At 50.9% G+C, this 27267-nt stretch overlaps 1 protein-coding gene across 1 annotated transcript; it reads left to right on the top strand.

Moving 5' to 3' along the window:
- Nucleotides 1-26257, top strand: ACSS2 (acyl-CoA synthetase short chain family member 2). Its single transcript, XM_024194577.2, has 17 exons — nt 1-118; nt 1009-1112; nt 1544-1616; nt 2540-2615; nt 3533-3650; nt 6218-6256; nt 12099-12236; nt 12611-12781; nt 14399-14532; nt 15945-16077; nt 16736-16792; nt 17281-17361; nt 18853-18961; nt 19192-19260; nt 22884-23060; nt 24460-24534; nt 24867-26257. Exons 1-17 carry the CDS (start codon nt 1-3, stop codon nt 24992-24994), a joined length of 1800 nt encoding a protein of 599 aa, XP_024050345.1. The 3' UTR covers nt 24995-26257.
- Nucleotides 26258-27267: the final 1010 nt, after the last annotated feature.

Here is a 27267-nt window from a genome sequence, read left to right as displayed (position 1 = left end):
ATGAATCTTGATCTCTGTTTTTGCAGGGAAGGGAATGAACCCGGGGATTCCTTGAAGATCTCATACAGCGAGTTGTTGCACAAGGTCTGCCAATTTGCCAATGTTCTCCGGGAACAAGGTACCTGACTTAGCTCACTTTTATGCTGCTCTGATGTGGGAGGTGGTATTGCTTAGGGGCGAGGGCACCAGACTGGGACCTGGGAGACCTGGGTTCCTAGCTCTGCCACGGGCCTATATTCTGCACACCCATTTCCACATCTGTAAAATGGGGATAAAGATACTGACCTTTGTAAAGTGCCTCGAGAGCTACTGATAAGCACTATACAAGGGCTAGAGATTATTGTTATTAAATCCATTACTGTGTTTAGTTGGGTTATAACTGACACCTTGCTAGGAACTTACTAGAGGTTTTGATGATAGCACCGGAAGCTGGTTGCATTGGTACCTCTTTAAAGGGGCATTGCATAGAGTGGCACCCTGGTGCAGTAACCATTCCAGGTGCCTTACCAAGAACTTCAGTGATTACAAAAGCAAAGTGTGTGTGTGCACCCTTGTGCATCTGCATATACATGGCTTGGAAATCGCTGGCATTCATATTGTTGCCATTTCACTATAAAACTTTGTAAGCACTTTTGGTTCTTTGGCTTTATACATCGTGATGACAATGCCAGTAAGTCATTACTCTCCAAGCTAATGTCACTGGAAATCTTCAGTGGGGCCTTGCATCCTTATTAAACACATGCATGCATACAAGGTTAAACATTCAACCCAGTGGCTCCTGTCAGCTGAGCTTTAAACTGAGAGCTTCTTTGCATGTGGCAGTGATGTTGATTAACATTCTGCTAGTGTGGGGTTTTATATCCTATTTCCCGTCTCCTGTAGTGGTTGTTTCCTATGCTTTCTCTAGGAGCAGCAGGGCACAGATCTCTGATAGCCTCGTGTCATTGAAATCTTAGCTGTTCCACCAGCCTGCCCGCATAGGAAATAGCTTCTGTTTCTTTTTCACAGGCATAAAGAAAGGAGACAGAGTTTCTATCTACATGCCAATGATTATCGAGCTGGTTGTTGCCATGCTCGCCTGTGCCAGGATTGGAGCGCTTCACTCCATTGTGGTAGGAGCAACTGCTGGGAATTATGCTAAATTCAGAGCCGCTGCTTGGGATATAGATAGTTTTCCTGTGGCAGAGTGACGGAGGGCTGAGAAGAGTTGGTAAGCTGGGCAGTGATTATGAGATGGATGGCAGCTAAAATTAAGGTGCCATTTTCTATCCCACTTGCCCTCGCTAAAAGACTTGAGTTTAAAAGTGGAGCAGCTTTTTGCTTTGCTCCACGAGCTGTACTGTGGTAGCAGCCTGGAGGGGGCCATCACCTTGCCCTTCTCCAAAGGGAGCCTCAGGTATTTGACTGGCCCATTGGAGTCCAGTGCGCCTCCTGGCCCTCTGGCAGTATCTGTTAGTGCTCGGAGGCTCACTGTTGCCTTTTTGAATCCTGTAATTCCCAGCATGTCAGCATCCTTTGCTGCTGAGAATGATTGTGTCCTCAGTTTGCAGGTTTCTCAGCAGACTCCCTTTGCGAACGGATTCTCGATTCCAATTGTTCTCTCCTCATTACAGCAGGTAAAATATTCCCCAATCCCCTCCACCTTGCAGGTCCGTAACCACGGCGTTAGCTGTGGAAATACGTTATTTTTAAAACTGGATTAACTATTAATGAAGGAAAAATATATTCCTGCAAATGGGGTATTCTGTTCAGATGGGGTGGAGGAAGGAGTTGTTTCTGAATAGAATTGCCAGTTCTGGGGTACGTTCCACTGGCACATGTGCTTTAGTAACTGTTTCCCCTTTCCTGATAAACAGCGGAGAGTTAAAAGCAGCCTGTGCACTTTGCTCAATGGCTTGTGTTGCTGCCAACTCTTCATAGCAAGTGTATTTTCAAAAACTAGCTGTGCGTCAGCTTTTCTCTTTGAAATAAATTGGATGCTTCTTGATGCAGTTTCCCAGATGCATCATTTATGTGGTGCCCTCCCACGCCTCCAGTAAACTGCAGCATTTTGAAGAAGTCCAGTAATGTGTTGCTACACATCTTAACTTGTAAAGCAAGATGTCAGTCCATCTGGAGTGCTGTGAGATTTGCATATTAGTCCCCTGCCTTTTGCCCAACCATGGTCTCTGTAGCACTGGTTATATTATTAATCAACCAGAGAAATGGGAAAGGCCTATTAGATCGTGCAGTCTGCGTTCTGACAGTGTAGGATTGTTCCCTACAGAACATTCCCAGGTGTTTTGGTCAGCCTAAATGTGAACCTCTCCCAAGGAGGGGATTTTACCACTTCTCTTGGAGGAGTCTTCTGTAGTTCAACTGATCTTGTTAGGCAACCTTTCCTGACACCTGCGCAAATATTCTCTTCCCCATTTTGTTTGGTCTCTTCCAGTCATCCTCCCGGAACATTCATTCCCCTCCTTAATAGCAATGACCTTCAAGTATTTGTAGGCTGTCCTGGCTAGTGAGCTAGTTTAATGATTCACTTACTGTTTTGTAGATGCCTTTTATAGAGGTGATAAGCTGATTAACCTGAAGCAGATCGCAGACGAGGCCCTGCAGAAATGTAAAGACAAGTAAGTTCCTGTTCGCCTGGAATGAGGGGACCTTGGTCAGCTGAGGCATCTTTTTGGTGTAGGCCTAAGCCTACTAATACCTATTTGGAGAGTGATTAAGAGTCTGGAAATAAGCAACCCACTTGGTGGGTCCTAATGTGTGCCCAGATATATACTTAAAAGACACTGCAAAGACACCTTTTTACCTTGAGCTGCTGTTCTAAATGTGCATATTGTACCTTGTGCACCTTATGGGTGTGCAGGCTATTTGGTCTTGTGTGTAACGTGTGCTCAGTAGCCATTGATGGAAGCTGATCTCACCTGTTGCCCTCTGACTGTTTTTTTTTGTTTGTTTGGCAAAAAGCAAAACAAAAACAACAAAAACCCAGACAATTGACTGAAGTTCTTCCTTTCCAGTTGCCTGGGAAAGCTCCTTCCCTGAGCTGCTAGGAAATACAGTCCAGGGATCTGGCAATGACACAGGGAAGGGAGATGAGTGGTGGTGGGAGAAGTGATGGAGGTGCAGGTCTCTCCCCAGCAGTGAAGTAATGGTGAATGCTGAGCTGTTTGCTGTGGTAGCCTTGCTGTTCGGTTATGTTTCAGTTAGATGTTGAGGCTGGAAGCTCAGGTGCTCAGTTCGAGGGAGACACGAGGTGAATCCAGTACGACTCCGTGCCCTCCCTGCTCTGCCAGTTAGCTCTTTGAGACAGTGGCTGTGGGAGCAAGCAGGCCTGGGTAACAACACCTGCTGTTACTGGTGGAATGATATCTTTCAGCAGTAAATAATCGCATACAATCAGCATGTTGGCCTCGGAGAGCTGTGCAGCTCCAACATGCTCAGCCAGTGCAGTGAGAGCCTCATTGTCTCTGCAGCGGCCTGTATAACGGGTCCGTGGCTGTACGGGAGCAGGCTAATGACTCCTCCTTTCCCTTCGCAGAGACTCCCCTTTGAAAAACTGCATTGTGGTCAAGCACTTGGGAAGGGAGGAGGAGCTGGTGTCAGACGGGATATGCAGCAAATCACCACCTCTGAAGAGGCTGTGCCAGGATGTACAGGTGGGTTCCCGCAGGAAGCTAGGAGGAGGGATTCCCTCGTTGCTCTGGGTGTGAGCCCAACAAATCGATCAGTACAACCACCACTGTGATGCTTCTCTGGGCTTTTGTGTGTGCAGACTCTTCCCTGCTGCTTGTTCCCTCCCCTTTGGATTTATGGTGCAATGTGACCTCTCAAGAACCACCCCCCACCCAATGAAATGATTGAGCCCCTCCTGGCATCCTGCTGTTTCCTTTAACCCCCCTGGCAGCTCCCCAAAAGGAGTGGCTGGGTACCCACGTTAGTGCAGGATTCCTTGAGCTGAGCAGCCCAGGAGCTAGAACGAGACATGTTCCTCTTCCTGGCAGAGGAATTTTCCTTCTGAACGAAAATAGCCATCTCCCCTCCCAGGCCCAATGACACATCTTCCCAGAAAGTGCCCGTAACCCTGACAGCTGAGTCCGATTCCCAGCCTTGCCTCTATCTCCCTGCCGACAGCATGGGGAGAGGTGGCTGTATCAGCTGAGCAGTGGCTCAAGCTGTGGGTAAATGGGAACTTTCACTGAGTGGCCTGGAGGCAAACCAAGCGCACAGTATTGTAGTAGCTGACTAGAAAGGTCAAACAACTGCAGTTGCTGGGCACGTGACATTTGCTTCTTGAGGCAAGGCACAGGGTCTTGTTTTATCAATAAATGTCCAGCTATCTCGGAGGCAACCAGTCTGCAAGGCAGGGCTTTCCCCCATCTGAGAGAAACCTATTAAATTATTGTAGGGACCCTAAGGCAAGTGTCCTCCCCCCTTGCATGTGGAGCCGAAGGCAGCACAGCTTGGCAGGGTGGGGAGAGTGGAATTCTCTACGTGATTAGCGACTTCATTGCATTCTAGAAGATAGCTTGTCTCTCTGGGGGAAGGATCAGCCATGGGAAGTGTAGGTATGACCTTTGGATAGGTCCCTGGGCATCGCCCTGCACAGACCCAACACTTATGCCCTATGGGATTTCAGTCTGTTTTTAGCACGTTTCCTGAGTGCAGTCTTGTCTGTTCCCTCTGCGGTGGGAGAACTCTGTGAAGTGTGGCCTTGCTGGGCCTGAGGGCTTGCTGCGATTCTCCAGCACAGCTGAAGGTGCCTAAGAGGCTTGGGGCCAGATGCCTGGAGAACACTTCAGGCAGGGGTGGAAGCCAGTGAAGTGGAGGAGACTGAAAGGAGGGAGATGGTCTGACCATGGTGTCCAAGTACTTGAGGGGGCGTGCAGTCATGCTGTGCACATGCACACTTCAAGAGACGTGCTGCCCATCTCTGCCTCTACTCGCTGGAAGGAGACCACAGCCCAGTTGTGGAGGTGGAATCCCTCCTTGCCAGTTACCCAAGATTGCGAAAGCTCAGGTTAGTGCCCTGAAGCTGCTCCTTCTGCCCCGTTTGCAAGGTGGTATCATAGGTCAATGCCTGTGCTGTCCGTCACGTCTATGGTAGAGATCCAACAGTCCCAAGTGTGACTGGAATGGGTTGGGAGAGCTGCTATTCTGACATGTCGTCATGGTAATTGACCACTGTGGAAATAGTGGGAATACATGGCAGGTTTGAGGCTTGCTGAACGGTGTGCTTGCTCCCCCAAGTGTGGAACGCAATATCTCATGCTCCTGTGGGAGGGCTTAGTGAACGCTCCTTGGGCATGTTTTCAAAGTAATAGTCCATATGCACCCTTAAAAAAATGTGTGCACAGCAGATGGGGTATTTGCATGCATGGATGTGCAGGCTCCAGGTTGCATAGGCGTGCTGGTGATATGTGATGGTAGCACTGTTCTGTAGGGGGCAGCGTATCCCCCTCTTTTTCCTGACAATCTGGCCATATATGTTGGTCTTTGCTGCAACTCTGGCCTGTTAGCCATGCTGGGTAGCTCCAAATACAGGGAAAATAGTGGGCACACTTCATTTTAAACAAATAGATTAACGGCAGCCTAGTGATTCTGCTTCCGTTCATCTGATCTGTAGGCTGTAGTCTGTCTTTTCTCTTGGGGTGGTGGCGCCTGCCTTCACACTGGGTACATATTGTCTGGGCCCTGCCTGTCAGGGTGTGTGTGTAACCTAGGGCTGAGTTACTATTTGTCAAGACCCAGAAGGGTGATAGATGCTGTGGGGTGCTGTTCATTACTTAACGCCTCCTCCTGGTAAATCCATTTAAGCGCTCTCTGAAATGCTGATATTTAGTCCTGGGTCCATACCTGTCCCCTTCCACCTGCACTTGCTGCTCCTGCGCTGAACACACCATGTGAGGGTTAAATAGCTGCGTAACTGGTCTGTGTGTTTACTCCCAATGGACTGTGTGCACGCTCGGAGGTGATGGCCTGCACAGTGTTTAGCAGAAGAGGCGAATCTCTAGGGAGTAGAACTGAAGTGGAAATGAAGGGCAGGCATTCATTCAGAGAGTGCCTCCTGGCTGAGCGTCCGTCACCATGAAAATAGGAATGTATTGCCTGCTGAGCCATCCTGACGCTAGCCCGGAAAACTCCCTGCGTGCACAGAAGTGGACGAAGGCCCAGTGTGGATCCTCCACTTCTCAACTCACACACCCTCTTTGTGGATTTTTAACAGGAAAAAGAGACTGAGAGCTCAAAGAGATTCCATCCCAAGGTATTTACATCTAGCAGCAGCTTCCTCCTCTCAGCGCCTCTCCCCTTTGCTTCCCTCTCAGTGCTCCACCTCTCTAACAGCTCTCTCTCTCTCTCTCTCTGTCTGCACGGCCACGTGTATCTTCCTAATCGGGTTACCAGCAGTTGCATGTTAGTGGTAGACTCACTGACCCCCTTGGCCTTAGTCACCCGGGGGTCTGCAGACCACTCCCCTGGGATGGGATGGGGATGCTAACCTTGTTGTGTTAACGTTTTAGAAATCTTCTGTAGTTGCATGAATGTGCAGAGGCGTAGATGGAGAAACAAATATCAGAGACTCTCGTAATGTGGGTCAGGGTTTGTTTGTTGGTAATATCCTTGCCTGTTTTTTTCCCCTTCGTAAATGGCTAGTGCAGAAGTCCTGATGGTGTGGAGAGAGCAGCACAATACACAGCAGGCTCACGGCAGATGTACGAGCCGTGTGTCCAGTATTAGGATGGCGTTTAATCTGTTTACCTTTAAAAACGGGTCTTAAAATTAGCCTCTTTTTGTAGCGAAGTTGGCACTAATTGAAGTTAACTTTCCAACTGCTGTTCTGTGTAAGGAGAGCTCGGCTACTAATCCTCACTAAACCCGTTAGTGATGTTCCTTTTCAAATGTCATGTTTTTTCTAACCGCACAGACATTGACACGGGTAAGTAAGAGGGGGTTTTGTGCAGCAGGGAGCCTGCAGCTTTAATGCCTGCCTTCCGTGAAAAAGGAGCTTGCGTGTGGGGCTCCATCTGGATGAAGGGGGCTCTTCAGAAAGCACTCTGCATCGTAAAAGAGGTGGCTAGGCAGTGCAGCTGTTCATGGCACAGTGTCGTGCGGGAGACCTTGCTAAGCAGTAGGCTCGTCTGAACGAGCAGGAGCTCGCCCAGCCCAGCCCTCACACCAGCTCCTTGGAATAAAGTCTCTTATCAGTTTATAATAGTGTGTACACTTTGGTGATAAGGTGTTTGCCTTGTGTTACCACCCGTATTAACACAGCAGGGAAATGGGCCTATCTTGCTGTTCACCACTTCTCTCATATACTGGCTGGCCCCTATCAGCGTGCTGAGATGGGTAACAGAGGCTGAGCAGGAAGGGGCACAGGGTGGCTCCAGGAGAACTGCAGCAGGATATCCTGTTCCTGCTGGCAAGGTGCTGCTACTCTGGGCGTGGACACTGCACGCCTACTGTTTCCATTAACGGAGGGTTTGCCCAGATCTTAGGCTGGGATGCTTGAGGGAGCCTGAGGGAATTAGGTGCTCAGATCAATGGGAGTTTGGTGCTGACCTCCCTTAGGCCCTTATGAAAATCCCACCTTTTCGTTTTGAAGATCATCACTGTCGCCCTCTGTTCTCTTGTATCTCGCTAATTCCTGCCGTAGCATTGGGAATGAGCAGAGAGCCTGTCCCAAGCTGCGGGACAGAAGCCAAGAGAATTGTATTAGCTAATTTCTAGAGTACATACGAGCAGAGGGTACTCTCGACTTAGTCCGAAGAACAAACAGGAGTTGGCTCAACGATAATTACTGCTTGACCCACAAGTAATACTGAGCACGATCTAATTGAATGCAACGTCCTCAGGGGAGGAATTCTATCAAAAACTAGCACAGTGACATCAACTATAGAGAAGGGGTATCGAAAAATAGAGGCTAAAAAAGGCTCTGAAGTCAAAAAGGAGGAAATGTTCAGAAATCTCTCTACTCTACTTTGCAGGATGGTTTTGTAAACCGCCATAATGGAGTCACGCAGGGCCTATGTCACCTTCTGGGAGCAGACTGGCCAGGATAGCACAGTGTGCGTAACTAGCAAGATAAAGTCAAGATTTGCCAATAGAAAGGAGTGTGAGCCATGGCGTGTCAGAGGGAAGCTAGGAGGGCTAAGAGGGCTCTGGAGGAACGGATAGCCGAAGGGATATACACACAAACAAGAAGGAATTCTCTATGTATATTGCAGAAGCAGGAAGCTTGGGGAGAGCTGGTGGGTTTGCTGAACTACTAGGGAGTAAAAGCAGCAATTCAGAGAAGCTAAATGACTATTTGCATGGATATCGTTACCTGAATGTCAATGCAGAGGTGTTGGGGAGAGAGCTACTCCAGACCTACTCTTTAGGTTAATAGGAGCCACTGTCAGACTGAGGGGTCAGAGGTGTTGAAGTACATTAGTTACTAAATTGCAACATGTCACCAGGCCTGGATGATACATCCGGGAGTTCTAAAGGAACTCACGATGTGGCGTACCCACTAGCAGTAATACGCAGTCACTTATTAAAATCAGCTCATCTTCTTGAGAGTAGCAAACGTACCTTGCTTTCAGAAAGGCACTGTGGGTGACTCAGGAAATCAGTTGCATGAACATTGCTTCAGCATCAAGGAAATCGGTCTAAGCAATCATTAAAGTTAGTTATAACAATGCCTAGATTAACATAATAGGGACAAATAAAGTCATGCATCTAATCTACTAAGAACAGCCATACTGGGTCAGACCAACGATCCATTTAGCCCAGTATCCTGTCTTCTGCCAGTGGCTGGGGCCAGGTGTTTCAGAGGGAACAAAGAGAACACGGGAATCATCAAGTGATCCATCCCCTGTCATCCAGTCTTAGCTTCTGGCAGTTAGAAGCTTAGGGTTACTCAGAGCATGAGGTTGCATCTCTGACCATCTTGGCCAATAGCCATTGATGAACCTATCCTCCATGCACTTATCTAGTTCTTTTTTACCACAATTGTAATTTTGGCCTTCACAACGTTCTCTGGCAACTAGTTCCACAGGTTGACGGTGTGTTGTGTGAAGAAGTACTTCCATTTGTTTGTTTGTTTTGTTTTTAAACCTGATGCCTATTAATTTCATCAGGTGACCCCAGGTTCTTGTGTTATGTGAAGGGGGTAAATGAAATTTCTTTATTTGCTTTCTCCACCACATTTGTGATTCGACGGACTTTTATCATATGCCTCCTTAGTTGTCTCAGCCCCTAGAACAGAACTCTGAACATGTCAGCAAAATGGTAGGTAAAGGAGAACCCATTGATACTTATTTGGGCTTCAAAAATGCCTTTGACAAGACTTTCACAAGAGGGCTATTAAGGAAACCAAGTAGTCATGGGCTGAGAGGCAAACTACTGTCATGGATCAGAAACTGGCTGACACAGGAAACAGAGTAGGAATAAATGGGGAGTTTTTAATATTGGTAGAAGTTAATAGTGGGTTGCCATGAAGTTCCGTTCTACAAGGGACAGTAAAATGGCAAAACTTTCAGATTGTAGTCTTCGCTAACTTAAATAATGGTGTGTGAAGAACTTCCGAGGGACCTCTAATGATAAAGCTAGGAGTGTGGGCAGAGTACATGATAGCATATTAATGCCACTGAGGATGAGTACAAGATACTGCGGGTTAAAATAATTTGAGTTTCTCCAATACATTGATGGATTCCAAGCTAACTAATCATTCAAGGGAAAGACAGAAGCATTTCTGTGTACAGCTCCGTGAAAGCATTTGCTCAAAGGGGAGAGAAATCATAGGTCTTGGGAAATAAATTAATTGATTATTTAAATTGACCTGCTCTCACCCAGAATGCTGGTTTTGCTTCTGATCATCCTGTCTCAAAAAGGATATAGCAGACGGGATGGGGCGGGGGGGATACAGAGGTGGGCGAGGAAAACTTAGTTCTATACTGGCATATAAAGAGAGTGTGAAAGATTAGGACTATTTAGAGAGGAAATGTGTAAGAAGGGATGTGATAGAGACAATATAGAGAAGGGAGATTGGGCAACAGGATCTCCCATTCTCATAATAGAGGAACAAGGAATCATTCAATGAATTTTATAGGCAACAAGTTTAACACTGAAAAAGAAGGAATATTCTTAGTTCATAATTACGTGTGGAACTCTCTGCCACAGGCTACCATGGAAGACACAGACGTAGCTGAATCCCAACAAAGGATTATGCCGTGTAGTTGTAGCCGTGTCAGTCCCAGGCTATTAGAGACACAAGGTGGATGAGGGAATATCTGTTATTGGTGCAATAAAAGATACTACCTTGCCCACCTGGTCTCTCTAACAAAGGATTCGTAGATGGTGGGTAATGAGGGTCTCTTCAGTTACGTTAGACAAGACCAAACCATAATGGATATAAACCCTCATGCTTCAGGCAAGTTAGACCTTAACTCCATTGTAGGAATTGCTACGAAACCCTATGTTCCTACAATGCTGAATCCGCTTCCTCCTCCCACCAGACAGCAGCCCAGCCTTCTTTGCCGTCCCTTGAAGAAGTCCTGTCCCTTCCTCTGGAGAATTGCTGCTGCTGAGAACAGCTGAGAGTAGCCTGCTAGGGAAGGAAGTACTCTGAGCAGACCCGGGGAGTTTGGGCTGTACCTGACTGGAGAGAAAACTCTTGTGTTTAGTTTTGAACTTTGTTAGTAAATCAAACCCTAAGGAGGGCTGATGTGATTGGACTGGAGAATCCTGTGTGGAGTTTATTTGGGGATTGAAGAAAGGAAACTTGTGCAGGGCTGCACTGAGGGCACTAGGGGGCAATCTCACATCTACAGTTTTGCTTTCATCCCAAGGCAGAATGGGAAAACCTTTGCAGGATGGGCCAAGGGTTTCCCTCCCAGCTGTAGTCAGGAGACCAGAGCTGAGTGTGCAAGGTGAAATGGCTGCCGAAGGAGACCCCGGTGCAGCTCGGAGGCCCCATGTCCCAGCGGAGGGAGATAAGTCGTGCATGTGGCACTGGAGCAGCTGTCCCTGGAATACTGCTTTCATTTGTGAGCAGCATGTTCCCAGAACCGTATTGACAAACTGGAGGGGGCTCAGAGCCCAGCCAGCCGTGATGGAGGGAGCTGGAGGGATTGACTCCTCAGGGATGGTGAAAAGATAAACTGTGTACAGCTAAACTAAGTGATGGTGATGAGTGGGACATAAGTTTCCATAAAGGCTGCAAGCCCCATCACTTTGAGCATCTTAAAACTAGACTGAACAAAGTGCCAAAGAGTGTTGTGTTGAGAACAGCCTGGCGAGGCTCTTGGGAGGTGGGCAAGTCTTTGCCAGGTCGGATTCTATGGCTTGATGGGCAGTGGAAGAACAAAGGGACGTTATTCTTGGCTTTCTAGCTGGCTATTAACCCTGCCCCTTCTCTTGCGTACTGGCCAGCTCCGTGCAGGGCAGTGCAATGCTGCCTGTCCAGTAAGATAGGAGAGCGTGTCAGGTTTGTCCGTGCATAGCTGGGAAGGGATGGCGTTCCTTAGAGGGAAGATATTCAGTTACATGAACAGTAGCTGTCAGGTTAATGGCCACTAGCTCTCCCAGCTTGGCACTGATGACCAGGAAAGGCTTGAGCCACGTTGCTGCTGTCTCCCACTTGAGGCCTGTGTCCTCCACAGCAGACTGGACCCAAATTCTGCAGCATGGCCCCCTGGTTCTTTGACCAGTTGAGCGTCTGTGCAGCTTCCAATAAAGTAAAACCTGGAGGCTTGATGAATACCCATTGGCACAGCATCCCTTGGGCTAGGTATTTTAATACTAACTGCACTGCCAAGTTCTTGTGGTGGGTGGGGGTACGTCTGTAGTTTCAGGTTGTTTGCAGACTTGAGCCAACGTTTGCTGCACCTGTTACGCTCGGGTCGCGTTTTAAAGGTTTTCTTGGTAGCCCTGTAGGTGGGAAACATCCCTGGTTTTAATGGAGGCTGTGGTTCTGAAGCATGATTTTGCAGGCAGGGGTGTGCTCAGGGGCATGGAACATGCAGCACTGTTCCGAGCTAATTAGCCTTCTGCTACAGCGTGTTCCGCTTGCCCAGTCTAGCTGCCTTTGGAGATCATCCCCTCCATCTTTCGCTTTTCTTCAGACTCCATGGAATTCCCATGTTGACCTTTGGTGGCATGAGCTTATGAAGAATGCCAGCAAGGAGTGTGAGCCTGAGTGGTGCGATGCTGAAGATGAGCTGTTCATTCTTTACACCAGTGGATCAACTGGGAAACCCAAGGTATCTTTCACAATGGCTAACTCATACTGCTTCCCTGGCCAGAAATGATGTCTGTAACAGGAACTAGTCCATAGGTCTCAGAGATACCAGTAATAGGGGCTTACCCCTGGGGGAAGTTAGAGATGAACCATGCTCATACTTCAGTTATGGAGCATTCTATGAAGTACTTAGTCTACGGTTCTGTTTTTTCTGCTGCACTTTGCGAGAACTCTGAGCTGGAGAGGTGGTAGCTTTGGGATGGAGCTGTGCTTTTCCAGTTCAGACACTGAAGTCCTGCTCCTGGTACTTGCCAGTCTGGTGCTGGTCAGCTTGGGAGGGCTGGGGGTGGCTTTGCCTTTGAAGCGTTCCCTGCTGATCATGTGTTCTTGTTGCAGGGTGTCGTGCATACGGTGGGTGGATATATGATTTTTACAGCTGCTACCTTTAAGTATGTGTTTGATCACCATCCTGAGGACATTTACTGGTGCACGGCTGACATCGGATGGATAACTGGCCACTCCTACCTCACTTACGGACCTCTGGCAAATGGGGCAACCAGTGTATTGGTAAGTTCTGTGAGGGCTGGGAGCCTCTCCGGGAAGGTAGAGACCAGCCTGCTGCTGAGCAGCCTCCCTTGGTATCTGTCTGTTTCTGTAATGAGCACAAGCCCCTGCCCTTGTGACCCGCTCTTCTCTCTACCTCATTTGAAAAGTAGCCTGGGAGTCAGCGCGCATGCTGTGCGGTGACCAGCGCCTTGGAGGCTGCAATAGCAGAGTGCTGCCCCGTGAGGAGGGCGAGGCACCCGGCACGCAGGCCTCACAGAGTGGAGTTGGAGGGCTCAGCAGAGGAGGCCAGTGCCTGTTGCTCTCGCTGCTTTGTGATAGGGCAGGAAGGGCTTGGTTTGTGAGATTCTTGTGTAAGAAAACAAGTGGTTTTTGTTTGCCCTTAGAAACTAGGGCCTTGTCTGCCCTGGGGGATGCTGCGGGGATGGGAGAGCGAATGAATCAGGGTGTTGGGACAGCGTGAAAGCAGAGCTGCTGTTGGGAGGGGTTTTGTCTTGCCGCTGTGATGCTTTGCTAGCACATTTATCTCCAGTGCCTGAAGGACACTTGGGAGAGAGGCTGGCAGAACCCCAACCCCCCCCCTCAGGAACCCCAGCAAAACCAGGGCAGGGACTTGTCAGACCCCAGACTCCTCAGGGGAAAAAGGAGGAGGAAGAAATTTTTTTCTTCCTTTCTGGGGCGATGCCGAGCAGCGTGGCAGTGTCTGCAGGCCGTGTGTTATGCCCTCCGGGCCCAGTGCAGTTCTGGAACACGGAAGTTTGCTGCTGTCCTTGTTCCCATAGCCTGTATTAGCTGCGTTCCCTGGGATGGTGGGGCTGGCTTTCCCTGTCACGTCGGCATGAGCCCCCAGCACATCCGCCTGTCTGGGGGGCGAGCTGCAGGACCCACATCCAGGAGGCGCTGTGCTGTGACTGTTGTGAGAAGGGGCCACGTTGGCAGTCCTCTGGCTGGAGCCAGTCCGCACATGGCCTTCTCCCCCACTTGCCTGGGAGATGTGTCCCTACCTGGCGCTGATAAGCCATGGAGCCCAGAAGCAGCAGGGGGTGGAGCAGAGGGTGCTGTGCCTGCTGGGTGGGAAGCCCTGCCAGCCCTTGTGAGTGTGCAGGGGGAGCTCTCCCTGGAGTGGGGAAAAGTGGGGCGGGGGTTGGGACTGGGAGGAGCAGGGGAGGCATGAAGAGCCAGTCGCCCTTAATCCCCAACCTAAAGGCCATACACTAGCAGTCTCTGGGCCCTCGCCTCTGCAGAGCTGCTGAACCTTGGGAGCCATTGGCGCACTGGCTGGTGGGGGGGCCAGGGTAGCTTAGATCCCTGCCTCTGGCCTGCTCTTGTTCCTTCATGCCCCCAAGCGCGGCTGTGCTCAGCTCAGGAGAGGCTCCCAGCCCGGAGCGTGGAGGAGACCTGGTCCCTGCCTCTCTCGGTGGCACAGAGGCTCTGCTCTGTTCAGGCAGCCCTAGGCCTAATGCCTGGTCTGCCTGGAGCGAGGTGGGCTCCCAGCATCCCGTGGGCCCTGCTGTGCTCAGTCTCAGCTGCCTGAGCTCCAGGGCAGGGTGCCAGGCTCTCCCCAGGGCCCGTCACAAGGGCTGGGCAGTGGCTGTGCTGACCGTGGTGTCTCACGCTCAGTTTGAAGGTCTGCCCATCTATCCAGACGTCAGCCGCATGTGGAGCATCATTGACAAATACCAGGTGACCAAGTTCTACACTGCGCCCACAGCCATCCGACTGCTCATGAAGTACGGCGATGAGCCCGTCAAAAAGTAAGCACAGCTCCCCACCGGGGGAGGGACCCCGATAGCTCCGTGGGCACAAGGCAGTAGGACCCCGGAGCACAGGACTGGCTTGGGACTAGTTGCCTGAGAGCTCCCGCCCCTCCCTGAGCAGATGGGTTGTGGATCCCCAACAGCAGCTGTCTGGAGCATTTTCTTTAGACGAAGGTTTCTAACCATCGGAGAAGTGACGTTCTGGAACAGCCTTCCAAGGGGAGCCGTGGGGGCAAACACCTAACTTGTTTCAAGACTGAGCTTGATAAGCATATGGAGGGGATGCTCTGATGAGACTGCTTGTGATGGCATGTAGCCGATCTGCGACTGCAAGCAGCAAATATCCCCAATGGCCAGTGATGGGACACTAGATGGGGAGGGCTCTGAGTTACTGCAGAGAATTCTTTCCCAGGTGTCTGGCTACTGGGTCTATCTGATCGCCATATTTGGGGTTGTGAAGGACTTTTCCCCAGGTCAGATTGGCAGAGACCCTGGTGGTTTTTCGCCTTCCTCTGCAGCATGGGGCCTGGGTCACTAGCAGGTTTAAACTAGTGTAAATGGTGGGTACTCTGTAACTTGAAGTCTTTAAACCATGATTTGAGGATGTCAGTAACTCAGCCAGAGGTTAGGGGTCTGTTACAGGAGGGGGTGGGTGAGGTTCCGTGGCCTGCAATGTGCAGGAGTCAGACTAGGTGATCATGTCTGGCTCTAAAGCCTGAGTCAATGAGTCTGTGCTGTGTCTGGCCTGCACAAATGGGGGAACCTTCCCATTACGATGCCTGTAAGTGGGCACCAGGAATCTGGAGGTTGCGTTTCTGAGCCCTGGGCAGTGGGTTATGGTGAGCCGCTTTATCCCATGTCACTTCTCAGCGCTGCCCCGGGTTGGTCTTAGCAGAGTCTGAAACACCCACCTCATGTTCTGATGTCAGAGTTCTGGGCTATGGCCAGATTGCGTGGCAGGACAACTCCCACCAGCCTTGGAGCGGGACTGCAGGGGTGTGTGCTGGGCACAGAGAGCTCCTGCATTGGGGGTGTTCCATCTCCACCACCAGCCTAATGTTCCCAGACACTGTGGAGGGACTGAGAAGGGAGATGGGAACAGAAGTTGCCCTGAGCTCGTAGTCTGCAAGGATTCTGGTCCTTACTATCTGAGCTGCCCTGACTGCTAGGGAGTGTCTGTGTGGGGCCGGCTCTGCTGCTGCTCTGTGTACTTCCCCGCTCCGCACATGCTGGGTCCTGGAGGAGCTTCTTGAAAACCCAAACTGGATGGTCGGCGAGGTCCCCTATGCCGAAGTTGGCTGTCTGGGTTGGGCAAGCTCACAAACAGAGCTACGAGCCAGTCTCCCTGTGGCCTGGTCCAGGCTAGAGAGCGCGTGCGCATGTGTGAAACCCGCTGCTTCTCACTGCAGGTACAGCAGGAAATCCTTGAAAGTGCTGGGGACGGTCGGGGAGCCCATCAACCCCGAAGCCTGGCTGTGGTACTATCGGGTGGTTGGAGAAGAGAGGTGTCCCATCGTGGATACCTTCTGGCAGACAGAGACTGTGAGTTCCTCCCTGCCAGCTCTCCTCAGACTCCCCCAGACCCCCGGGAGAGAGCAGGGAGCCCTGGGAGTTCTGTAACCTCTACGGGTGCCAGGCGCTGCCCCCCTTCGGTCCCTGTGAGGTGCCAGACTGCTCTGCGGGCTTGCTGCAGTGTCGTGTCCACACAGTAGGGTCTAACCTTCCCGGGAGCTCAGGGAGCGTCACAGCCACACATGCTCCCATGGAGGCTAGGGGTGAGTGGGGAGCTTCTTCCTGTTACCCCCCTGCCCGGTGCATCTCTGATTACAAGGCAGTACGGGGCCTGCCTCTCAGACGGGGCACTGCCAGGGGCTGGCTGGGGTAGGAGACCGAGCTCTCTGGCCTCCTGCTCCTATTGTGTCCAACTGGCTGCTGCTGTCACTGCTCTCCAGGCTTCCCACCTGCCTCTCCTCAGCCCATAAGTCACTGTGCCCCCGCACTCCTCCCTCTGTTTCTTGTCTCCTGCCAAGCTGCCCCAGTGCATTGCTCCCTGCCACACATCCTGCCTGTGCATCAGTCCCTCCTCCCGCCATGCTCCGAGCTGCTGGCCAGCATCTGAGCACATTCCAGGGCCGGGCAGTGTCCGTGTGTGAGGGGTCAGGCAGTGTGAATGGCTGATCTCCGTTGCTTCCTCCCGCAGGGTGGCCATGTGCTGACGCCGCTCCCCGCTGCCACACCCATGAAGCCGGGCTCTGCGGTGAGTAGAAACCATTCGAGTGCCCTGTGGCTGGCGTGCTCTGTTCTGTGCTCTCCTGCTGCTGGGATTTTTCCGGGGCAGTGACTCAGGGATGGGGCCTGGGCTCAGTGACACCTGTAAGGCCCCATTTGCGCCGACAGGGCCCTCTGTGAGCGTAACTACCTGGTTTGCTACGTTGCCCAGCGCAGGCGTGATACTGAACTCCCTAGATAATCTGTGGGGGGAACTCTCCCTCCCCAAAGCCTGGGCAGCATGAGCACTGGCTGGAAGGGGTTGAGCCAGGCTTGAGCAGGTGTGAATTCCCTGGGGATGTATGGCCATTATGGAGCCTAGCGAGAGACATGCTGCTCCATCTGCATGGTTACTGGCAGACACTCAGGGACTGAATCCCTCCCCAAAGCCAGGCTCACTCTGCGCTTCCTTTGTCTGTTTTAAGGGACTTTAATTTGTGCTGTTCAACTTTCTCTTTCCATGAACATCTCCTGCAGACGTTTCCGTTCTTTGGTGTCGTCCCTGCTATCCTGGATGAATCCGGGGAGGAGCTGGAGGGAGAAGCAGAAGGCTACCTGGTAAAGAACAGCTGATGCTGGGCTCAGACCAAGCCCTGTCACAGTTACACCAGGGCCGCGGGGAAGCTGGGGCTCACCGAGTGACTGGCTGGTTCCCACTGGGGAGCAGGAGTCACATGCGTGTTGGTTCCAAGCCAGGGGCCTGAACTGGTGTGAGGTTATCCCCTCACAAGCATATCTAGTTACACCTTTCACATCTGTGCTGCAAGACGCTCTTGTGCCATTAGAAATGACGTTGGACTCTAACCGCCAGCGTAGGAGCCCTGTAGATTGTCATCAGAGCTATTGTATAATTGACGAAAGTGTTGCGGAGTGGGGGTTAAAGGCTATTTAGCGAGATCCTCCCCTCTTTAGGAAGTTTGCGGTAGAGTGAGCCATCAGGAGCAAGGGGACCTGGGGCTTTCCCAGCTGTCAGCTCTCTGCAGCATGAGCCGATGCTCGGGGTGAAGTCAGTGATTGCAACTGTTTGGGAATCCGGGATGTTGATAGGGCGGCATCCTACCTCTCTAATATTGGCTGCCCCGTGGGAGATCTTACTTATGTCTGTCACAATGGGGGAGCAGCTCTTCCCTGTACGATTAACTCTTTTACCGAGTGTCACGGTGGATTCTCCATCACTGACAATTTTAACTCAAGGTAGGCTGTTTTTCTAACAGGTATGGCTTGGGAGTTATTGGGGGGCCCGTGTTCTAGAACAGGGGTTCTCAACCTTTTTCTTTCTGAGCCCCCCCCCCCACAACATTCCATAGCCCACGTGTGCCACAACAATTGTTTTTCTGCATATAAAAGCTAGGGCCAGAATTAGGGCTAGCAAGTAGGGCAACTGCATGAGGCCCCATGCCACAGGTGGCCCTGTGAAGCTAAGTTGCTCAGGCTTCGGCTTGAGCCCCATGCGGCAGGCCCCGGGCTTGAGCGCCATGCAGCGGGGCTTTGCCTTTCTACCCTGGGCCGCAGCAAGTCTAATGCCGGTCCTGCTTGGTGGACCTCCTGAAACCTGCTCACAGCCCCCCAAGGGGCCCTGGACCTCTGGTTGAAACCACTGTTCTAGAAGTCGGACTAGACTATCACAGTCGTCCCTTCTGGACTTGGAATCTACGGTTTCTCTGCAAGAGGCAAAACACACTTCATACCCTGTAATTAATGGCTATACAATTGTGGGGATGTGAAGGTAGAAGCAGCATATTGCCCTTTGTGTGTTGGGCGCTGAGAGACTTTGGTTAATACGCTGTAGTATCCTGCTCTCGGCAGCTGTAATCAGAGATCGGACACGGGGTAGTATGGGGCTGAGCTAGTGAATAGGCCCAGGAGTAATGCAGGAGACAGACATGGCTATCTGCTGGCTAGACTCCTCTGTCTTTCTCTGGCTGTGTAAGTAAGAGCCCATTAGAGACCATGACCTACAACTTAGGCCAAGAACTCGTGCTGCTGTAAGGCTGTGTACCGGAGGGGCTCCATGATTCTAATGCCACATCTCAATATCCTCTCCCACAGGTATTTAAGCAGCCCTGGCCTGGAATAATGCGCACAGTGTACAGGAACCACCAGCGATTTGAGACCACCTACTTCAAGAAGTTCCCAGGGTACTACGTGACAGGAGATGGTAAGACTTCAGGCAGCAGCCTTATCCCAGGGACTGGCAGCTTGTGTGGCCTCCTCAGTGTCCCCGCTTTCTTAGCGGGAGGGTTGGTGGGCTGTTCCGCTAGCTGGGGATTAGCAGCTCATGGCATGGGAGAGCCCCTGGGATCTCACTGCATTCCATTCCCCGACTCCTTTGTCAGATGCATTGAGTTCTGCCACTGTGTCCTCATGCTGGTGACTGGTTCTTTGTAGGCTGCAAGAGAGATAAGGACGGCTATTACTGGATCACGGGGCGCATCGACGATATGCTGAACGTCTCTGGTGAGAACAAACCTTTTGGCTGTGGTGGAGAGAGGAGGCACGTATTTTAAAAGTGCAGGTTAAAAATTCCAGCTAACCTTTACAAAGCAGTGGGAGAGGGAATCCCCCCTCGCTCCCAGCCCCCGGCAGCAAGTTCTGCCTTGCCCAGCATGAGGCACTCCCACACCAGTGGCTGTTTGCACAGCCTCTGGCCACAACTGGATAGTCTCAGCTGAAGCTACTGAGAAGGGAAGCACACAGCCAGTAAACTGTCTGTAGCCAGCCATGCATGGGGCTTACTCAAGCACTAGCTGTTGCAGCCTGGCCCATTGTCCCTCTATGCTGTCACCAGCCTGTGAGTGGAGCCACTTGCTGGGCCCCACGTTTCCAAACCAGCTGCGTCTGTGTAGAGACTAGTCACAGTTTCAAGCTCTTGGACCCTACGGCGCACTCTTGTCTGAGGACCTGGGACACACCTTCATCCAACCACCCAGATCCGGAATCTGGTGGATGAAACATCCCGAGCTCCCCTGTCGCTTACATGTGCTCCCCTAGAGTTCCATCTAGGCTGTGAGCATGCTGGGCTTCTAGTTTAACTCTTTCATGGACAATGCAGCATAAAAGCAAGGACCACAGGCTTAGCAAAGGAATTTCTTACCCACAGTGACTTTACTCTTAAACAGCTCGAGAGCCAAAAATAACAAAAGTCCTGAAACACCCCCTCCACAGTCTGATCTTGCACTCAGGGTGAGGTTTGTCAGAATTTCCAGCTACGTCATGTCCTGTCTGCTCTCTCTCTCCTACCGGACCTTCATACATGTGGCAGCGGTTGGCTCCCCACTCAGAGCAGCACCTCTGCTCTTAGAGTTCCTGTCCCTTTTGCAGGTGCTCCACTGGGACACCCCAACCCCCTCCCCCAGGCATACTCGCCCCACCCTGCAAGTCCCTGTGCAGAAGATCCATTGCTGCATGGGGAGGGGCTGGTAATTGAGACAGTTGGAGTTAGTGGCCCTCAATTGCCATCTTCTCAGCGATATTCCTTCCGGGAGGCGTCACGCGCCTTTCCTAAACAGGGTGCTGGCTGCAATACAGGACAATAATAAGCAGGGTCAGACGTGTGTTCAGCCCATGATACAAACCGGAGTCATAACTTGAGAGACTGTCATGCCTGCCGGGTGTCTGGAGGCGTCACTTACAGGAGCACTTCCACTGAACCCAGCGGGACTGACCTCGTGGCAGGGCCTTGCCTGCCTGCCTGCCTTTGGAGGAGTGTGAGTACTGCTCCAGCAGGGAATGCTCTACGAGCTCGGTGAGGCGAATTACCATGGTTACTGCTCCCTGCTAGTGGATTAAAGGCACCATGTAAATAACATTGTTAATCTGACTTGTAGACATTTGGGGAAGGGGGAAGCTCCTGGTGAAATTAGCCCCTGTTCCCAGAGCCAGGGCAGGCTGTTCCCAGCTGTTCTCTGGTGCTTTATCTTGTCTCCAGGCATGGTGCCCCCATACTGCCAGGGAGACGATTCCACAGGGCTGGTGATCATGCAGTCTGAAAGGTTCAGCCAATGTCTCTAATTCCTTCTATCCCATTGCTCCTCATTCAGTGTATCAGGTTGAATAACCCCTCCCTTGCTGGCATGCCGAGCCCTCGGATCCTGGTTGCTGGTTCTCTCTCTCTCTCTCTCTCACTCCTCTATCGTTTGGTCGAGCTAGAGACATTCTTCTAAACCTTTCTGAAACACAATCCCATCCCACCCCCCCCAGCTCCCTCAGTTTTTTCCCTCATCTCTCATAAGGCAGTTCCCAGTGCTGGTTATCGTACTCTGGGTAAGGTCTGAGCAGACCGAGGTGCGTTACTGCTCCATGACATAGCAGGTTGTTACATAGAATCATAGAGTCCATGGCCAGAAGGGCCCATTGTGATCATCCAGTCTGGTCTCCTGCGTAACACAGGCCAGAGACCTGCCTCACAATAATGCCTAGAGCAGAGCTTTTAGAAAAACAGCCCATCTTGATCTGGAAATTGCCAGTGATGGAGAGTCCACCAGGGCCCTTGGTAAGTTGTTCCATTGGTTAATTCCCCTCCCCGTTAAACACTTATGCCTGAATGTGTCTAGCTTCAGCTCCCAGTCATTGGATCTTGTTAGACCTTCCTTTGCTAGACTGAAGAGCCCGTTATTAAATATTGGTTCCCCATGTAAGTACTTGTAGACTGTGATCAAGTCACCCTTTAACCTTCTTTGTGAAGCTAAATCGGTTGAGCTCTTTGAGTCGATCACTATAAAGCAGGTTTTCTAACCCTTTACTCATTCTCATGGCTCCTCTCTGAACCATCTCCAATTTATCATCATCCATCTTGAATTGTGGACACCAGAACTGAACACAGGATTCCAGCACCAGTTTGCACCAGTGCCAAATACAGGAGGCAAAATAACCTCTCTACTCCTGCTCGAGCTTCCCCTGTTTGTGCATCCCAGGATTGCATTAGCCCTTTTGGCCACAGCGTCACATTGGAAGCTCATGTTCAGCTGATTATCCACCACAGCCCGCAAATCTTTTTCAGAGTCACTGCTTCCCAGAATAGATTCCCCCATCCTGTAAGTGTGGCCGACGTTCTTTGCATCTAGATGTATGCATTTACATGTAGCCATATTTAAACTCACGTTGTTTGCTGGCACCCAGTTTACCAAGCAATCCAGATTACTCTGAATCAGTGACCTGTCCTCTTCATTATTAACCCCTCCTCCAGTTTGTGTGTCATCTGTGAACTTTTTCAGTGACAATTTTGTTTTCTTCCAAGTCGTTGATAGAAATGTTAAATAACGTAGGGCCCAGAACAAATCTCAGCAGGATCCCACTAGAAACCCACCCTTTCAATAATGATTACAATGACATTTTCAGACCTATCTGTTAGCCAGCTTTTAATCCATTTAATGTGTGCCAGGTTTATTTTAAATCTTTATAGTTTTTCAATTAAAATGTCGTGCGGTACCAAGTCAGATGCCTTACAGAAGTCTAAGTCTATTACGTCAACACTATTATTTTTATCACACAACTTGTAATCTCATTTTTAAAAAAAGATGTCAGGGTACTTTGATAGGATCTATCGGTTAGATAGTAACTGACAGAGGTGGCCTCTTGGTTACCTGCTCCCTCTGCCTTTGGCTGGGGTATGGTAGGAATGCAGCTTCTCTAGTACCAGGGGCGTTAGTGTGATACAGTGACAGTTCTGTGACAGCCCGTAACTAATGGGTAGCTCTGCTCGGTGTGTCATTAAATGCCAGTGGGATAGCTAGGTGTTATCAGCACCCAGTGGTTGGTGGCAGCTTGCCCAGCCATGGAAGGGCCTGCTCAGAGACACGTGTTCTGGACAGAATGTAGCTTCCTGGGCTTCTCCCTTTGTTCACACAAAGCTCCTGCTGTTTGTCAAGTATCCAGGGGTGGGGCACATGGCACAAGGTCTCCCCAGAACGAGGTGGGGGCTGCCCTAAGGCTCTGAGCAGAATCTCCCAAGAGTCCGTTGTAGTGCATGCAAATAGACCACCCAACCGGAGCTTAGGGGCCCTGTTCGCTCCCAGGGCCCTCCTGGAGCAAGGGAGCCAGACACTGCTGGACTCAGCAGAGCACTGCCTCTTTCTTTCCAGGCCACCTGCTGAGCACCGCGGAGGTGGAGTCTGCCCTGGTGGAGCACTCCTCCGTTTCTGAGGCTGCGGTGGTGAGTCACCCCCACCCAGTGAAAGGCGAGTGCCTCTACTGCTTTGTGACCTTGAGGGATGGCCAAAAATTCACCACGGCCCTGATGGACGAGCTGAGAAAACAAGGTAACGGTGGCAGAGCTGTCGGCGTTTTTCGTGTAGAGTGTGTTGTGGTAGGTGCCCCCTGTCGCCAGAGAAGAGGGAAGGGCTCTGCTGGACGTGGCGAAGGCTCTGCAGGGGCTGACGTGCCTGCTGGGGAGTTAAGCAGCGTGGCCACGCCGAAGGAAGGTGCCTCTCGCCTAGAGAACACCAGTGCCCTGCCAGGGCTATGGCCAGCTCCCATCTGAGCCCCTTGTGCCCCTGCAGCCTGGGTAGCAAAGCAACATCAAGGAAAAGGGTCGAGTCCCAGGGCTAGCAGAGGCTAAAATCAGATCTCCCAATGTTGTGGCTGCTCATGTGACACCCCCTGCCTCCTGTGAGCTGGCAGCGGCATGAGGGGCCGTTGTGCTGGCACGCGCCCAGACTCCTCGTTCCCCAGCTCCGTTCGCTGAGTGTGTGTTGGAGGCAGGCGTGGGTGCTGCTGCATGCGTGGTTCCTGTAGTTGTGATCTGTGCTGGTGCATGGACCGTATGGGTTGCTGTGCTTGCTGCTGCCTTTTAACTGAAACCAAAATGTTTTGGTCAATGTCTGTGGACTTGGTTTTCCTAGAAAGGGAGGGAATGTCAGTCCAGGTCTCACGTCCGCCTCAGGGCGTCCCTTCCAAAGCCCATCCATGCTGCTAGCGGATGGGCGTGAAGACCGTGATAGTGACAGTGATGGGCGTGCAGAGGCCCCATGGGAGCCTCTTTGCATTCCTCTCCTGGCTCGTCATTTGCTGCTGTAAAACTACATACGTGGCACCAAGCGGGATGGGAGACTGGAAGAGCTGGTGTAAGCTGGTGGTGAATCCAGCGCGCCGTCCCAGAGCAGTTATAGATGGGTGTGGTGTGAGGCGTGTGGGAGTCCAGCTAAACTGACACAACCTCCATTGACATCTGAGATGACTGTGGTCCGTGAACAAAGCAGTAAACAAAATGCATCCAGGTTGCCTGTTGCCCCAGGGGAACCCTGAGGGGGGTCAGTCATTGCTATGTGGAAATGGGCACAAACCCTGGGGAAAGCTGTCTTAATTTCAAGTCCTTAAGTGCGGCCTAGAAGCAATGGAGAGAGACTAGAAATGGTCAAACATCTCTCCTGCAGCTGGAGCATATGTGTTTTGTGGAGAGCTGCATGCACTCTCCTCCCCTCCAGCCCCGGGTCTCCGGGTGCAGAATCCTGAGCAGTGCGATTGTGCTGCCTGGCCCCATTCTGCAAACACCCGCACCTTTGCCAACAGCGGAGATACCGGAGTCATCGCAGTGCAGCCCTGGTGGGCTCGTTTGTCCCACTTGCTGCTCACTTGGGTTCCAGCTCTCGCTGAGTCACTTTGCCCTAAAAAGCGCTCTGGGAAATCTTAATAATTATACTGAAAATCTCTGTTTTGTAGTCAGAGAAAAAATTGGACCGATAGCAACCCCTGATTACATCCAGCATGCACCTGGTCTGCCCAAGACCCGCTCAGGTAAGGAGTCCTGGTTCACTCTTCTCAGATACACCATTTGGGAAGCAAGCAGCAGAGCTCCTGGTGTCTGCAGGCTGGGCAGCCCCAGAGGAAGGGAGTCACTGGAGTACTCCCAGTGGGGATCAGCAGTCTAGGATAATTACGATAGATTTTGGTGGGGTCCAGCTGTCCTGAGAATGGTCTTGGATTGCCCAGGTCTCTGCATGTCTAGACTTGAAGAAAGCTATGACCCAATATGGCTTATTCAGTGGGAGCCTCCTGAAAACCGACTCTGAGTCTTGGTTTGACTCCCTGGACATACAGGCGAATCACCACAGCTCTTTGTTTGACAGGTAAAATTATGAGGCGCGTATTAAGGAAGATTGCAAAGAACGACCGAGATCTGGGAGATACCTCAACTGTGGCAGATCCAGCTGTTATAAACCACCTGTTCAGCAACAGGTGTGAGACTCTGCTGTAGCAGAGCAGCATGCCGTCCTTCAGACTAGAGATGCCAAAGCACCGAGTCCTAGTAGAGCGGGGCCGTCCGGAGGAGTATTGTATTCACTGGGGGAGAGAAGCCATTACCTGTCAAGTTGAATGTGAAATGCCATCAATGAGGAGAAGATCGGCTCTCGAGCTGGTCCTCTCGCTGTGTTGTATCTAGCTGTCTGTGCCTCTGGAGAGGATGTACATGATGTTGTTGATTGATACTGCGTATCTGAAATTCCAGCCTCGGTCACTCATTGCAGAATGACTTACATCGTTTTCTTTTCCATCATTTTATTCATGTTTTTTAAATTGACTTTGTGTAATGGGCGGGGCCTGGCATCGTGCCCAGAGTGTGGATTGGTGGTTTGATGGCAAATGGTGTTTTGCTCCCAAACAGTAGTTATGTGCCTTGGGCTCCAACAGATTCCTGGCAACAATCTCTCTAAGTTAATGCAGAACGACTGGAATTGCTCTTAATAAACTAGAGTGTAGTAGGATTCGTCTGCCACTATCCACATTGCAAATAAGCTGCTGCTTCTGTATCCGTCTGTTGGAGGCTGAGGGGAGTTTTAGAAAAAGGATCTGCAACTCTGTAGCTGTGCAAGCTATTTTTAATTTTCTTTCCACCAAATCTGTTTAGTCTGAGCTGTATGTTAGCTGAGATCTCCGGGGCTCGGCAAGGGAGTAGACTGTGGCTGGGGGCTTTGGGGATTAGTGACTTTTTATAGAACTCTTTTGGTACCAATATTTTGTTATGTTAACTGCTTGGCACCAGGAGTTGGATTGTCCCAGCACTGGGTCCTCCATGAGCAGTGGATGTACTAGGGAACCACAGTCAGGAAGGGCTGAGTTCAGTGCCGGGACGTGCCATACTGGCTGTGCTCCATAGTGTGCGATTGCTGTCCAATTGCTGGTTCTGATAGATCACGCCGGTGCCAATTAATCTCAGTAGGGATAGCTCATCCAGTTGCCTTTGGGGGGGGGAGTGGGTGCTACACATATCAAAGGAAAGGTGATTGAGAATTATGCAGAGGTGTCTTCCCTGTTGCCAGGCGAACAGGACCCGTCTCCAAAGGTGCCCCGTCTCACAGTACGTGGAAAGGGGCAGGCAGGGCCTTACTATTCCAACAAGGTACTTCCTCATCCGAAAAACGAAGTGAAAGGTGTTTAAATCAAGTCTATGCTTTAAATCGGACATGCTGCTTCATGGTGGGAAAACCCTTGCACGGACTCAGGACCGACAGCCTGAACATACCTGTGAGGTTCAGTGAAGGTTACGGATGGTGACAGGGTTTCTGCTACGAGTCAGTTTCCATGCTGCTTAACTCCGGCCTTGCCTTGGGGCTGCTCTGGGGAGACACTGCCTTTGTGATGTGTTTGTGTTAGAAATGGCTTCCAGGCTCATTTGATAATTTACACGTTAACATACGGAGAAAGTAGGTTTTCAAATTTGCAACCCTGGCTGTCTTGTGGCTGCCCAAAAAAATGCTGTAATTGTCCATACAACTATTTGGCACTTGAATTGGCCAAAACAAACTCAAAGCTCTGTCCCAAAAGCCAAGTCCTAATGGATAACGTTAGACTTGTCTCGTTGCTAAATGTCGTTCATTTCTGCTGTTCTTATGCTACATGTACATGTCTGTGATCTGTAACCTCCGTGTATACGTCTGACCTGTGTACCCAGCAGCAATGGGACTGGGCCATTAACCTGCTACATTCTGTTCATAGAAATAGCTTCAAAACCATATTGTCCTCTTTTATCTTGGTCTGTAATTTCAGTTGGAAAACAGCTAGACTCCTGTTCTAGTTGGAATAAAACTCAAAGAAATAAAAATGAAACCCATCTGGAGCGCTCACTATTCGCGGGTGACAGTCTGGGGGTGGTTGGTAAATGATCTTAGTTGCAGTGCCCTTGTGGACTTGGGCTGGCACTTACCACTTCAGATCTGCACCATCACTCACCTGATGTAGAAGGCACCTCGCATTTTGGGGCAGGAGTTTAAATTCTGCAGTCACGCTGAGGCCTGCACCCAGTAAATCTGAGTGTGCAGTAGATTCAGATCCGTGTCCTCCTGTTTCTGTGTGACTAGTGTATACTGGCAGAAGGTTTGCAGGCAGGCAGTGACTGGACTTTTTGTCATTGTCCATAAACCATGTTTAGCTGAAAGTGCAGGTTATGGAGATCAAAGCCCAAGATGGGGCCTTGCTGCAGCACATGAGATCACTGATGGGAGAGCTACAGATTTCACATACACGGAGGGG

The sequence above is a fragment of the Terrapene carolina genome, unplaced genomic scaffold (genome assembly GCF_002925995.2).
Source record: "Terrapene carolina triunguis isolate 2854851 unplaced genomic scaffold, T_m_triunguis-2.0 Scaffold233, whole genome shotgun sequence".
In the NCBI taxonomy this organism is placed as follows: Eukaryota; Metazoa; Chordata; order Testudines; family Emydidae; genus Terrapene; species Terrapene triunguis.
The sequence above is the reverse complement of the archived record's forward strand: the minus strand, read 5'-3'. Positions and strand labels throughout refer to the sequence as shown.

Excerpts from the sequence above, each read along its gene's own strand:
- ACSS2 (XM_024194577.2), top strand. The coding sequence starts at position 1 with ATGAATCTTGATCTCTGTTTTTGCAGGGAAGGGAATGAACCCGGGGAT. Across the intron at positions 1,113-1,543 it reads GAGCGCTTCACTCCATTGTG|TTTGCAGGTTTCTCAGCAGA; the intron begins GTAGGAGCAACT and ends TTGTGTCCTCAG. Across the intron at positions 12,782-14,398 it reads ATGGGGCAACCAGTGTATTG|TTTGAAGGTCTGCCCATCTA; the intron begins GTAAGTTCTGTG and ends TCTCACGCTCAG.